This window comes from Oxyura jamaicensis, chromosome 4 (assembly GCF_011077185.1).
Source record: "Oxyura jamaicensis isolate SHBP4307 breed ruddy duck chromosome 4, BPBGC_Ojam_1.0, whole genome shotgun sequence".
Lineage (NCBI taxonomy): Eukaryota > Metazoa > Chordata > Aves > Anseriformes > Anatidae > Oxyura > Oxyura jamaicensis.
In genome coordinates, this window is record NC_048896.1 from 14,917,590 (window position 1) to 14,932,086 (window position 14,497).

Here is a 14,497-nt window from a genome sequence, read left to right on the forward strand (position 1 = left end):
AAACATCTCCAGCACCCGTGTGCAGAGTGCGTTCCTCACTGGGGGGGCGGCAATAACTGAGGGGGGGGAGGGAAGCAGCCACGATTGCCGTCCCAGGGCGGGCGACTACAGCTCCCAGCCTGCCTCAGGACTCGCTGCGGCTCCCGTCACCCCGCGCCGGGCCGTGGTGGCGGCGCTGATGGCGGCCGTGCCGCCGGTGGCCTACGTGTACAGCCCCGAGTACGCGGCCCGCTGCGACGCGCTCTGCAAGGCGCCCCGCCGGGTCAGCGCCGGGACGGGACTGGGGGGGGGCCTCGGGCTGCCCGCCGGCCTCTCGCTCACCCTCGCCCTCTTTTATTATTTTTTCCTCCTTTTTCTTCCCCCCCCCCCCCACTCCCTCGTTTTGCAGGCCAGCATGGTGCACTCGCTGATCGAGGCGTACTCGCTGCTGGAGCACATGACGTGAGTGTCGCTGTGCCCGCGGGGCGCGCCGAGCCTTGCTGGGGCCCACGGCTGGCGGGACGCGGCGGCGGTGCCACACACAGCCGGCGGTGCCGGGGGGGCTCTGCCGTGGGCCTTGGTGCTCCCAGGGAGCAGGCGGGATGAGGGGGCTGGGGCAGAGCGGCGAGAAGCCCTCCGCCCTCCTCTGGGCCCTTCGGGTTGGGTGTGAGGGGAAGGAAGAGGCTCCTCTTGCACAGCATCTCTCAGGACATCGTCACGCTGCTGTTTAGCGGGGCTGGGAAGTCCCTGCAGGGCTTTCTTTTTGTTTCTTGGTTCTGTTTGCAGATCTTTGGTTTAATTGTGGCTGTTTTGGTGGGGTGCTGCACCAACTGCTGTGGAGGTGAAGTCGAAGGGTGTGGGGATAGAAATGCCCGGCCCGTGGGTGAGCCTGGAGCGATCTTCCAGTAGCCACAACCTGCACTGCATTGCCAGTTCTCAGAGGGCTTCGGCACATCCTCGGTTTTAATTGTGCAGATGGAAAGCACCCGAACCCGGGGAGGATGCAGACGGGTAGCTGAAGACAGGCTTGGTCCCGGCTTTGGTTGCAGGCAGAGTGCGGAGCGTGTGGGAACCGCTGCCCAGCTCCTGCTCCAGCTGTCCTGCCACAGCAACTCCAACCAGGCCTGCCAGGAGTCGCTCAAACTGGAATAACGGGGAAAAAAAATCTCAAAGGGATGTGGAAAGGTTAATGCAGGCGGCTCCTGCGGCTGGTCCTCATCGGGGTGGGCGCAGCAGGCAGCGCCAAGCTTGGGGACAGGCCTGCTGCGGCTCAGCGAGGTGGCTTTCTCTCTCGAGGTGACAGTGCGAGAGGAGGAGGAGGGATTTTGTGTGTTGTTTTTCAACAGCAAGTGCCGAACTGTCTGCGAAGGTTACAGCTGGGCGTTGCAGCGGTGTCTTGACTTGCTCCCTCTCCCCTCCCTGCTAGGATAGTCAAGCCGAAGGTGGCGACCATGGAGGAGATGGCGAGCTTCCACACGGACGCTTACCTGCAGCACCTGCAGAAGGTCAGCGAGGAGGGGGATGACGACCATCCGGAGTCCGTGGAGTATGGACTGGGTAAGGACACGAGCTTTCTGTGGGAGGGTGACCAGGGATCGGGTGCCAGGTGCTCTTTGCTGATGCCGAGGCGAAGCTGAGCTCCGGGGGCTGCCTGTAGCTTTGGCACGGTGCTGGTCAGGCTGATGCTTTCCGTGTTGCCAGCAGAGGGTACTGTCAGCCCCCGTGCTGCTGCTCCACCTGTCCCCAGCTGCCAGCTTTTCCTGCTCATTTGGGGATCCTGAGGGGGGCAGGAGGCCCTGGCATGGTGCTTTAGGTGGAGAGCTGAGGAAGGGCTGCCACAGCCTGCTGTGGTGGAGGGCAACGCGTGAACAACAGCCTGAAGCTGCAGCCAGGAACCAGGTTTGCACTGTTGGCACGCTGGCTTGGCTTACATCTTAAGCAGTGAGCTCTTGCCTGCTGGACTTTAAAAACCTCGAGCCAGCAAGGTAGCTGTGGGTACTCCCCTGAGGAACCTGCGGAGTGACCCAGCACCGAGGCAGCCGTGCAAATTCTGAGCAGACCTCGTGAGTCTGCCCTGCAGCTGCCCTTTGTGCCTCTGAAGCTGCTCTGCCTGCACTTCAGACCCTTCTGTGAACGATCCAAGTGCCAGGAAGATTTTTTATTATTTTTTTTCCTACTTACACCCCCTACATCTTCTGTGCAAGCCCAGCTGTGATATCCATCGAGCGGTCGTCGTGCTTTGGTGTGTTCCTTTCTCTTTTAACAGCAAGTTAGGGCTGCGCTTAAGGAGCGCTAGCTCAGGGCGTGCTTTCCGCAGAGGAAACGTCCGACGCCGGCTCTCACCCGCAGGTTACGACTGTCCGGCTACCGAGGGGATCTTTGACTATGCGGCAGCCGTGGGGGGAGCCACCATCACCGCAGCCCAGTGCCTGCTGGACGGCAAGTGCAAGGTAGCGATTAACTGGCCTGGAGGGTGGCATCACGCCAAGAAGTAAGGAAACAATCTCTCTTCCCTTGCGTTTTCTCACCTGGTGTCTGACCCCAGCCTCCTCGCCCCCAGCTGAGCCCTCGGGGGAGGCCACCCGGCGGCGGCTGTGCTGGCAGGGGGCTGAGAGGAGGCAGGTGGGAAGGAAGCGGGGCGCGGGGCGCGGGGCAGAGGCTGCAGCGTGGCTCTGGGGCTTGAACCCACCGCCAGGGACAGTTTCCTCTCCCCTGGGGGTCAAGCGAGAATCAATTCTGCACAGAATTAATTCTGGCCCACAGAGCAGGGCTGTGGAGAGGCAAATGCTTGGTGTTGCTTCAGACTCGGAAGAGAGTGGCAAGACTTTGTCCACACTGCTTGGTGTGGCTTTCTTGGCTCATTAATAAGAGGAGTGAAACGGCGCAGGCCCAAGCTCTGGTTTTTGTTTTGCTCTGCTGGCTCTGAGCTGTGGTGTCAGTAGCAGCCCAGCAGAACAGCAGGAGAGGGAGCATCAATGTTGTCCCCAGATCCTGCGATTTTTGTAGTGCCAGAACAATTTATTTCTGTGGCTTCCTTGTTTCCCGAGGGTAAAGGTGTTATTTTAACTTCAGTCTCCCATCTTCCAAAACATCACATCAGCAAATGCAGACGAGGGGAGTCCCAGAAGCAGGCGTAACCCGCATCCCTAACCCAAACTCCTTCTACACAAGTGCACAGGTTTCCTTTCTTGCAGCGGTGTGGTTTTTCTGACAGAGGAGCTCCTACAGTTGTAACAGTGGCGTGCACCCTCACGCAATGGCGAGGTCTGACCGTGGCCCTTCTCTCGGTTGGTGATGTGCTGACCGGGTTCAGCTGCTGCTTCCTGGGACAGGAAGGGGTTTGGCTTGGCTGAGCCGAGTGCTCTGGCTCTTTGTGACGTGGGTGGTTTCCTAAAATTCTTTTGCCTTCTTTTATTTTGATGGCTTAGTTTAGAAAACAGCTGTAACAGCAAAGAAGCCTTGCCGCTGCCCCTGGGCTGAGCGGTTAGTTTTCTGCCGGTTTGCTAAATCCCTTCTGGAGCCTGAATGAAACTGTTGCACTTGGGGCACTTTGCGGTGCCGCCGAGTGTTGGGTTCCCCTTTTGCGCAGTTGCATCCTGCCAGCTTGGCTGCTTGCTTCTCACTGCTTGGTGAGAGTGAGTGGCGCTGAAGGGCAGCTCTGCAGAGCTGCAGGCATGGAGCTGGGGCGACCACGGGGAGTGATTCCAGGTTTCTTCCCCTTGCCCCTGTTTAAGAGAGGGAACAACGTTTCTGTGAAAGCCTAGCCCTTGTCTCCACAAGTCATTGTAGGGGTCTTGCTAGTCAGGCGTGCATCAGGAGAGCAGCCTGAACAGTCGTGGGGAGGGAGGGGAGTGGGGAAGGCAGAAGTACAGAGACCTGCCTGTTCTAAAAATATTCTGGGGTGGTGGAGGGGAAGGAATTTGGGTTGTTTCAGGCGCCCAGACACAGCCTTAAACAGCTCCATGCCCCACCTGGAGCTTGCTGCCTTCGTGCTCGCTCTCAGGGCATGGCGTTTGTTGGAAAGGGAGAGCTCAGCCTGCCCTTGGAAGAGAAAGGCTTCACTAAAGGAAGTCATATTCAAAAAGATCTGCCCGCCCTGGCTGCCCAGCCTGTCAGCTGGGGAGCAGCAGGGGAGGCTCCTCAGAGTTACCTGTGAGCTCTGAACTTGTGGAGTTTGATTCTTTGCATTGCTTCAAGTTTCTGGCTCCAGCTGCCATGGGTTTCTCCCCTTCTTCCTGGTGTTCCAGCTCGGGTTGGCTGGCTGACCCTCCGGAGGGACGTTGTTTCCTCTTTTTCTTTCGGTGTGCTCTGCGTTCGTTCCTCAGGCTGCGGGGGCTTGGTTCCTTCCCGGTTCCTCTCAGAAGGAACCAGCGGCCTGGGAGCTCGCCGAAGTCTTGCCAAGCTGGAATCGTGTCCACGCCGCGTTGACTCCCAGCAATTTGAGAGCAACGAGCGAACAATTGCCCAAACTGTGACCTTCCTGCGGGAGACGGAAAGGGAGAGAGCTCGTCCGGCAGGTGGGCACTGGAGCTGTGCCCTTAGCTCGCTGCGGGCTGGCGTGGGACAGCAGCGAGCTGCTCGGCTGTTTGGAGAAACGGCAAACATCCGCCGTCCTCTCTTCAGTGTTTATCTGCGAGATGCCTCTCTGCTGCTGGAGGATGAGTATTTTCGCGTATGGTCTTTCTCATTCAAGCCCCAGAGCTGGTCCTAGTCTGCATGCATGCAGAACACGTGTCCTTTTGCCAAAACAGCGGCTCTGAGGCTCGGCAGCCACTGCCCGAGCAGGGAGCGGAGCAGTGCTGCTTCCTGAGGGACACATCTGAGGTCCTGGAGTCATTTGAGCCCGGGGAAGAGGGATCTGGGCCCTTCTGTTGCAGAGTAAAAAGCTCTGGTGTAAATCAGCTACCCAGGGCTGACCTAAGAGTGCATACAGGGCTTGGTGGCAGCTTGCACAGCTGCGGGGAGCTGACATCTTTTCGCTGCGCACCCAAAGCAGGTGAACGGGCTGGTGCCAAGCGGCGACCGGGGACTTGACTTTGAAGCAGGTCAATCAGGGACAAGTGTCTCCACAACACGTCTCTGCTCTGTTTGCCCGCTGTCTTCTTGCTGCAGAGGAAGAGGAGGGAACAGTGGAGAGCGGTTTTGATTTCGGCGACCCTGAGTTTCTTTAAAACATCTTCGCTAACGTTTTCTTTGCACAGCAGCGAAACGGGCAGAGCTCCTGCCAAGGGCCCCGTGGGTCAGAGCCTCCCCTCAGCAGGGCCTGCTGCTGGGAAGCCCGGGTGTGAGCAGCGATCAGCGTGCTGTGCTCTCTGTGCTTCCCAGCCGTGCTTTGTGCTGCTCCTGACCCACCTCTTGATCGCTGCTGGCCCTTGGCCGGGCTCCTCTTCCTCCTCTCCGCCCCTGCAAGGTGGAGGCTTGCAAAGTGCAGGTGGCAAAGCCGAGATCAGTGGCGATTGCGCTGGCTTTGTTCAACCTCACGGCCGTTTTCTTCACAGAGATGAAGCTTCAGGCTTTTGTTACCTGAACGACGCTGTCTTGGGGATCCTGCGGCTGCGCCAGAAATTTGACCGAGTCCTTTATATTGACTTGGATTTGCATCACGGGGATGGTAAGGCCCACCGCAAGCTGCAGACTTGAGGGAAGGAATGGGGCAGTAAGGCTTTCCCTGCTGTAGCAGCCGTGGCTGCGTCCCCTTTCAGCGTGAATTCCCTCGGTCCAGTTCTGCCTTGTCCTGCTTTGTGGGTTTGCCCCGTGCTGCTCATGATTTTGGTGTTATTCGAGTGTGTTGCCCTCCTGGGAGGCTCTGGGCAGCGCTCTCGTGCCTAAAGCAACAAACTGCGTGTGGAATTGCAGCAGTGCTGGGGAAAAAGCGAGAGAGCCCAGTAGCTCTGGTTCTAATCAGAGCCACGCTCATGCCAAAGCATCCTTGCGAGGCTCCCTCCCCAGCCTTGCACTCAGGGCACTGACCCACTCGGTTTTGACAAGCATGAGACCAGCCGAATTCGTTTCAGTTGTGAACGCTGCCACATTTAAATTCATACCTCTGTTGATGGAGGATGGATTTACCAAGCCACGTCTGGTTTTCTGGCTCATTTGTTCCTGCTCTGCTCACTGGCCCTCGTTTATCGGATGCGCGTTTAGACCCTGTTGCTTCCGCAAATGATGCTTGAAAGCTTTTCTCTTTTCCCTCTTCTGCCAGGGGTTGAAGATGCCTTTAGCTTCACCTCAAAAGTTATGACCGTCTCTCTGCACAAGTTTTCGCCAGGATTTTTCCCAGGCAAGTTGAACTTGCGAGGTTTGTACTGATCCGGTTCGTTGAGGAGGGCCCCGCAAAGGCACACCCCGTCCCCACCTGCAGAGGTGTCTCACTGAACATTCCCCCCTTTTGACCCAGAAGAAGGAAAGAGGGGAAAACGATGCGTTTGGCACACCTCCCCCTTTCTGTTTGCAGCCAAGCTCTGGGCAGAGCCGCTGCTGGGCTGCCCTTGAAAGCTTAATGGCAGGGCAGGGCCGACAGCTAGGACCAGGTCCATCAAAGCCCGCCCGTGTTAGTGGTGGTAAGGGAGCTTCTCCATGGACCTGCCTGGCACTTTGCCCTCGCCTGAGACATGCCACGCGTTTCTCTTGCTGCTGAGCCTCTTTTCCTTTGGTAACCCCTGGGTGCTTCTGTTTTTCAGGCACAGGCGATGTGACGGATGTTGGCTTGGGGAAAGGTCGCTACTACAGCGTCAACGTGCCTATTCAAGATGGCATTCAGGATGAGAAATATTACCACATCTGTGAAACGTAAGCCCTCTTGCCCTGATACGGTTTACTCAGATGGGACTTTAGAGAACAGGCTGCACGGATTTTGCTTATTTACTATTTTTAATTACCGTTCTGCCTTGGTTAAGGCTTGCCCCTTCCCCTGTTTTTGATTACAACACAGATCTTAAGAGGTCTCAGAGGTTTTGTTCAAATCTTTGGGCAAACTGAATAAACAACGGTGGGAGGGTCTCTTGGCCACAGGTCAGCCTGGTGTGTTTAAGGAGACTATGAGAAGGGAAGAGTGCTTTTTAGCTGTGGACTTAGGGCTACATGGTTTTTTCTTCAAATAAATGCTCTGAACCCTGGCCATCCATCAGCTATGTGCTTGGGACTGAACTAAGAATATTTTCAAAGCACCTTTTGTGCTGGAGAAACGAAAGGCTGAACGTCTGCCTCCCCACAGGCCTTTCCCTCTCGATTTGTGACATACCTCATGAGCTGTTAGCCACGTTCAAAGCGGACCGCTGGGCTTGTTCACTTTTAGGGGAGGTGAACCTGGCTGGAGGGCTGCAGGACGTGTTAGCACATCAGTTTCTCAGCTCTAAGAGCTGAGGGCTGAAAACACGCAGGGCTTGGAGCCCCTTCGGGTGGTCATGCCGTGTCTGTGCCTCCTACTGGCTTGTGGGTGCTGACTTACACCCCTGTTGCTTACTTTTGCAAAATGAAAACACTGCTGTGAAACAAACACGTTTCTTCTCTGTTACCTGCCCTGTATTTCGGGCTCTGGAGCACAGCGCAGGGAGCAGGATTGTTCCCTTCGTGGTGTCTGTAATGCTAAAAATCTTGTAGAGCAAAGCCTGATGTGCCCGGTTGCCTTCCACTAGAGAATACGTGTAATAAATAATCAAGAGGACGCTGGCCCTATAATATGTAGCGTGTGCCAGAGCCAAGGGAGATGTGTTTGTGCCCCAAGAGCTGCAGGGGAGAGGGGAGAGTGAGAATGTGGATGGAGGCCTCCGTTCCTCCTGTCCTTGCAAGAGGTGGCTGAGACCTGACCCTGCTCTTCCCTGTGGCTGTCGCAGGGGAGGAGGACCCCTGGGGTTGGATTCCAGCCCTTTCCTCAGGGCAGCTGATGGAAAATGCCTGGTTTGATGCCCACCCCGGGCCATGCTTACAGACAACCCCCCCCTTCTCCCCGCAGCGTGCTGAAGGAGGTGTACGCCGCCTTCAACCCGGAGGCGGTGGTGCTGCAGCTGGGAGCTGACACCATCGCTGGCGACCCCATGTGCTCCTTCAACATGACCCCCGAGGGAGTGGGCAAGTGCCTCAAGTACGTCCTGCAGTGGCAGCTGGCGACTCTCGTCCTGGGAGGAGGTGAGTGCGTGCACGTCGCGCCGGCCACGAGGGAGAAGGTTTGTCCTCCTGGAGAGCAAACCCCGGGGCTCAACAGCTGGGGAGCGTCAGGCGTGAAATCCTTGATGCTGGCAAGCGCAAGGTTCAGTCCTGACTCTCAGACCTTGAGTTAACGTTGCCTGGCTCCTCCAGGGGCGAGCAGAGGCCGTTACCTTCCATGAACGCTGCCTGCGGCTCCTCAGTGCTGTCTCCCAGCTCTGCTCACCAGCCCTGTGGCCCTTCTCATTAAAAGTGAGCGCTGCGTTCCCAAACGTACTGCGGGCACCCAGCAGTGAACGGCCTCGTTTGGATTCGAGCCGGGGCTGAGGAAAGGACCGGCTGCAGGACAGTGGGGCTCTGACACCCAGCAAAACAAAGGCTGAGCTCTGCTGCGCTGCGTAACCAGCCAGTCATCCAGAGGGGATAGCACGGGACAGGCTTCCTGCAACAGAGCGTTTCAGATAACGAGAGCCAGCCTGTGCTGGGGAGAGCAGCCCGGCCCTGTGCTTGGAGCCTTATCAAGGACAACTGAGTCCTTTCTGAGATGGAGGAGCTCGGGTATACACCATCTATATAAGCCTTAAAGTGTGATGTGCCTGGTGCAGTTCATTTTGGAAAGCTGATAAGAATTCAGTCCTCCTGCGACACGTCTGGGGGTGTGCTGGTGAAGGCACCCTTCAGGCAAAAAGAACCCCCAAAACTCTCTCAAAAAAAATGGGGAAAACGTTTTGTCACCGTGGTGGAAATACCAAGGGAGTGTCCCAGCACCACAGCTTGCGGAAGCGTTTGGAGTGGAAACGGGGGGAAGAGAGGGGAAATGGGACTTGGCAAAAAAAAACTAGGGGAAGGAAACATTGAAAAATACAGTCTTCCTCTCTTGTCCAAGTGCTTTTCTCTCGTTATTTCAGTCTGCTGGGAAATTCTTTCAGGGTCTCTGGCAGGATTGCCTTCAGCCAGGGTTTTTCCTTGTGAGGTCGTGCGCAGTCACGACGGACATGACCACTGCCATACTGCCTGTGAAACCGTATTTACTCGTAAAGCAGTCACTCGTTGTGCTAATTAGCTTCATATTCGTCCTCTCAAGCATGACAGTGCTGAAGAGCTCACCAGCAAATGGCTGGACATGTGGATCATGCTTTATGGCCAAGGCTGGCATTTAAAAGCAATAGTTCCTTGTCTCAGCTGCTGCCCTTGCTCTTCTGTCCGTGTTACCCATGAAAACCCCTCCTTATTGTCAAGAGAGAGACGGGCTTCTGCTGGGTCTGCAGAGGTGGCCGGAGGAGCTTCCGTGGCTTGTTCCTGCTAGTAAAATCTGCTTTTTTTCCCTTTTCCCCCATCTTTTTCCTTCCAAAATCGCAATTCTTGCTGGAGACAGGAGGCTACAACCTTGCCAACACGGCCCGCTGCTGGACGTACTTGACCGGGGTTATCCTTGGGAGAACGCTGTCCTCGGAGATCCCCGATCACGAGGTAAGGTTTGCCAAACCCTCCCTCCTCCTAACGCGAGCGGCACCCTGGCCGCTCAGTGCTGTTTTGTTGGGAGAGGCTCCTGCAACAATAACGCGCTGTCCTAGCGGCACAGCGGGTGCTTGTTCCCAAGGGCTGCCCACATCTTTTTGGAAGGGATCTGAGAAGGCAATAAAGTCGACCCTCAGGTAATTACGCCGGGGGTGGGGAGGTGGAGTCACCTGCTTGCTCAAAGAGTTCTTTAGGATGTGCCAGCAAGGAGCCAGACCTTTCTCAAGGTTTTAGTCTACAGTGACTATGGAGGAGAATTACATTTTGATTGGCCTGAGGATCTCACAGACCAGTATGCACGAGGAACTAAGGCATATGTGTGGGTTTAAACTGAAAATATGTCGCCGTGGAAATTGGTGCTTGCAGATACGAGACGCTTCTGGAGAGCTGTCCTGCTTAGATACGATCCTTTAACCAGAAACAGGTTTTAAAACTCAAGAGTGAGTTGCGTGCGGGATGTCACAAGGTGCACAATGGGCTCCTGTGTGCTCTGGCTGCTCCTTCTCAAAGGAATATTTATCCTCTTCTGGGACAGCCGACGCCTGGGCTGCAGAGCTGAGCTGGCTGCCGCTTCTGGCGCCACTGCTGGCCGGCCAAGTTGGGTTCCCCTTGCAGCGGAATGGTGCTTGTGATTTTTGTTTCCGGAGACGAGATGAGCTGCTCAGGATTCACCCTCCTGGAGAAACACGCTCCTGGAGATCAGCCCAGCCTGTCTCCTGGAGCTGTGGTGCAGCACCTGAAGAGGAATGAGCTGGAGCCAGGGAAAACGTGGGCTGCCTTGAATGGAGCGGTCACCTAGTGTCACTGATTCCATCTGGAGGAGAATTTTTGCCATTAAACCAAGTCCCTGGCACGCACAAGTGCATCTCGACTCTGCACAGCCAGAAAGGTCCTGGGAAAATGGAGTTGGGTGGAGCCGAGTCGGGAGCAATTTAGAAATCCTCTCTGATCTACTTTGGGTTCAGAAAGAATATGCAGAGACAAAGGCACATGATGGGTTGTCTGATTGCTTAGAGCCTGTGGCCACGTCCTTCATCAAAGGTAATGAAGTAATCTTGGTAATAAGAAGTAGCTTTGATACATGAATCGAACAGTTCTGGATCTAAAAGCGGCCAGAAGATGGTGGCATTCATCTCAGTAAGCGTGGAGCAGCAGCCTGCCTTCAGGGAATCTGCATCTCTCCTGTGACATGGAGACAGCGGCCAAGCAATTCAGGGGGGGGGGCCCAGCCCCGAGGATGAGGCCGCTCATCGGCCGAACAGAAGCAGTGAAGTCGTGTTCGAACAGCACAAGGTGGAGCGCCTCCAGGCACGGCCCGTAGGTTGGTGTACGCCTCCATTCAGTCAGCAACGGCCAAATGAACACAACTTTTCCCCCAAAGCCACGGTGGAAACTTGTACTTCGCCCTCAGCTGGGAGCACAGGTTTGCTCTGCCACCCCTCCGCCCCAGGAGGATACAGCTGCGGGTCTCGGGAGATTTTCCACCTAAAGAGGGAGAGATAAGGGAGCGCAGGCAGAGGCATGTCGTGAGAAATGTCTCGGGGTCCACCACTTCCCTGGGGATGCTACCAAACCCCTTGTTACAGCTCTGCCCCTGCTCCTCAGCAGTTGAACTACCACCTTTGCAGCGCTGATGAGCTGCTAATTCAGAGGCAGGGGGATGAGTGATCCTTGCGCGTGCTTTCTCCTGTTGTCATCTGCTGCAGAGCCTGCTGGGGGCTGGGACTGGCTTGCTGCTGAAGGTGAGATTTTGGGCTGTCGTGTGCCGTGCCCTGCAGCCACACAGCTCCCGCTGGAGCAAGGCACAAGCTGCCTGCCCTGCCTGCGCCCGCCTGTGGGTGCTTCGCAGCCAGGAAGGCCGGGTGCGATGCTTGTGCCTCTCCCGGAAGGGTGTGAGCTCCTGTGCCCTGGCAGGAGATCAAGAGCTTCGTTTCTAGCCTCGTTAGTGGCTCCAGATGCTATTTTTCGTTGAAGCTTGTAATCCTGTTTTGAAATGTATTAAGCAGTTTGTGTCAACAAATACCCTGAAGCCCAGATGCACGGGCTGGTGCTTGCAGTTTTTCAGAGGATTTCCTTTATTGGTTTTAAATGTTTTCTTGCATCTTCCCATCAGCGCTGTTCTGTGTGTTTAGCCCTTGAACCAGAACCAAGAGCAACAATTCCCCAAACCAGCCGTCTTGTCAAGAACATTGAAGGATCACCTTTGTTTTCCTTCAGCTGATGCCGTTATCTGTCCCCTCCCTCCTCCTACCTTGGATTATTTCATGATGTGCTGCTGAAGGAGCATCTGAACGCCTGCTGGCCGAGTCAGATGGAGCTTGTTTGCTTTGGACGGCTTTCCTGATCCATGGTGCTTGCGCGTGGTCATGCTCCCTCTTCTTGGGCGTGCTCAATGAGGCAGCTGAGGGATTATAAAGCCTCGTTAGGCTTATTTAGTTCCCCCAGAAAGCTCACAAAACAGAGAAAGGTCACATTAACCCCCATGGTAACTCTCCTCTCTTCTCCCTGCAGTTCTTCACGGAGTATGGTCCTGACTACGTGCTGGAGATCACGCCCAGCTGCCGACCAGACCGCAATGAGCCACAGAGAATTCAAGAAATTCTCAACTTGATCAAAGGTGAGGAGTCCAGCCCAAGCTGACAACTCCTGCTTCGGGCTTATGGGTCCTTCTAGGGAGGACTTTGGGCTCGCTGGAGTCTTCCTTGCTGACTGGAAAGATAAACCCCATTTATTTGATTGCCCTTCATGTACACTCGTGTCTCCTGCTCCTTCACTTGGGATTCTCGGTGTTAGCAGCACGTCAGCTTGGGGCTGGGGGTCCCTGTGAGCAAAGGTTGCCTTTCCTCTGGCTGGGCAGAGGTAGAATTTGATAAACACTTTTTAGTGTTTAATACAAACATCACTGGACGCGAGGGTAGCTCACCACGGGAAGGCAGGCTCAGGAGGTGCATCTGTAAACGCAGGGTAAATGAGTCTTACCCTTTGCATTTCTAACAGAAGCGTGGCAGCTGGTTTTACGCTGCCTTTTCCTGGTGTCCTTTGGGTTCAGTGGTCCTGGGGTTTCCCAAGCTAGGCATCGTTGCTGCTTGCATGTTACGGATCCAGCAAGGAACCTGCCCTCCATTAATTCCTCCGTTCGTTTTCCAGGTTTATTCAGGCTTTGGGTGCCAAAGCTCAGCAATATTTTTCTCGGCTCACCCTTTTGTGCATCTTTATTTGCAGGGAATCTGAAGCACGTCGTGTAGGAAGGCTCGGGTTTCCACAAGAGCATTTCCCCATGGGAGGTGACACGTTTACCGGAGCGGCTGCTGACAGTTGCGGCTGCAGAGGGGATTTGGAAGAAACTGCTGTTGGTTCGTTGGTGGATTTGTTTCTCTTTTAAGAAAAAGAAAAGCCTGCTGCGTACCATGGCTCTCCGTGGGCCCTCTGGCCCCGGCTTTCCCGTGCCAGCAGAGCCTTCCTTGCTCCTTTCTCTTCCCTTTTTTAACATGACAGAGTTTATTCTCACTACTGGTTCTAATGTTTTTTAAAAGAGGGGCCACTGCAAGCTGTGTTTTTAACTGGTGGGCATTTTTTTCCCCCAAAATAAAGTATTTGAAATACTCCAGCCCTTTTCCTTTCGTCCTGTGTCCATCCTGCCGTGCCAGCACTCACAGTAGATCACATCACCGCCTGTTGGGCTACCCGAAACCCATGGGGGGATCACCTGGCCCGGGAAGCTTTTATTCGTGCAGATTCTTTTTATTTTATTTTATTTTTCAAGCAACATCCGCTTGTTGTGGGAAAGCAGATTTCCTGTTGCTTTAATTAGCTTGTGCTGGAATAAATAGCACGATGGAGGGGCTCCTAGGCGGCCGGGCTTTAATTTTGGTCTCTTGTTTTTCACCACGACAAAGAGCAGGAACTCCGGCAGGGATGGATGGCTGGGTGCTGACGCCTGCATCGCCCCCCTTCCAGCCTCTGCTGCTTCTCTGTGAGATTTGGTCCTTTTAATAGAAAAAATGGGTTTAAGCAGGAGCTGTTAGCGCCTGGCTCCCCCTCGCTGGCTGCGGGGATGCAAGAGGGAAACAAACCAGGAAGAAGGATCGGAGTGTCAGACGCTGGGGCTCTCAGCGGGGTTTAGGAGCGGAGCAGGGATGTGGGACCCCCAGCCAGCCACGTTGTCCCCCCCCCCCCCCCCCGAACCTCCCTGCGCTCGGGTCCCCCTCCAGGCACCGGGCCAGTGTCACCCATTCCAGTGCTGGCACCCACTGACCCCCTTCTTGCCCACCACCCTATAAGGGGGGGAGGTATTGGGGGGTCCCAGCATGGTTGGGGGGGACATGGGGGGCCCCATTTTTTGGGGGGGGGATGCATAGGGGGGTCCAAGCATAGATTGGGGATACATGGGGGGGTCCCAGCTGAGATGGGAGGCACATGGAGGCTCCAGGCCTAGATGGGGAGGGGACATGGGAGGTCACAGCCTGGATGGGGAGCACATGGGGGGGTCCCAGCGTGGATGGGGGGCACATGGGAGGGTCCCAGCCTGGCTGAGGGAAATGGGGGGGGTCCCAGCTTTTTTGGGGGAAGATGCATGGGGAGGTCCAAGCATAGTTGGGGACACGTGAGGGGTCCCAGCCAGGATGGGGGGCACATGGGGGGATCCCAGCCTGGATGGGAGGAGATGGGGGTCCCAGCTTTTTGGGGGAGGGTGTATGGGGGGGCCTAGTTTGGATAGGGAAGGGACATGGGAGGTCGCCGCCTGGATGAGGGGAACATGGGGGGCTCCCAGCCTGGATGAAGAAGGGATATGGGAGGTCGCAGCCTGGGTGGGGGGCACATGGGGGGGTCCCAGCCTGGGTGGGGGGCACATGGGGGG

The 14,497-nt window shown here is 55.9% G+C and overlaps 1 protein-coding gene across 2 annotated transcripts; it reads left to right on the forward strand.

Annotated features, from left to right (window-relative positions):
* Positions 1-47: 47 nt before the first annotated feature.
* On the forward strand, positions 48-13,246 carry HDAC8 (histone deacetylase 8). 2 transcript variants are annotated; one of them, XM_035324873.1, is made up of 11 exons: positions 48-262; positions 389-441; positions 1,406-1,536; positions 2,329-2,470; positions 5,478-5,590; positions 6,182-6,259; positions 6,660-6,768; positions 7,931-8,103; positions 9,497-9,591; positions 12,151-12,256; positions 12,862-13,246. In XM_035324873.1, the coding sequence occupies exons 1-11, from the start codon at positions 179-181 to the stop codon at positions 12,882-12,884; spliced, it is 1,107 nt and encodes a 368-aa protein (XP_035180764.1). In that variant the 5' UTR covers positions 48-178; the 3' UTR covers positions 12,885-13,246. The 2 variants fall into 2 exon arrangements, with proteins under 2 accessions (XP_035180764.1, XP_035180765.1); XM_035324874.1 differs by having other exon boundaries at positions 197-262; positions 1,411-1,536.
* The last annotated feature ends 1,251 nt before the right edge of the window (positions 13,247-14,497 follow it).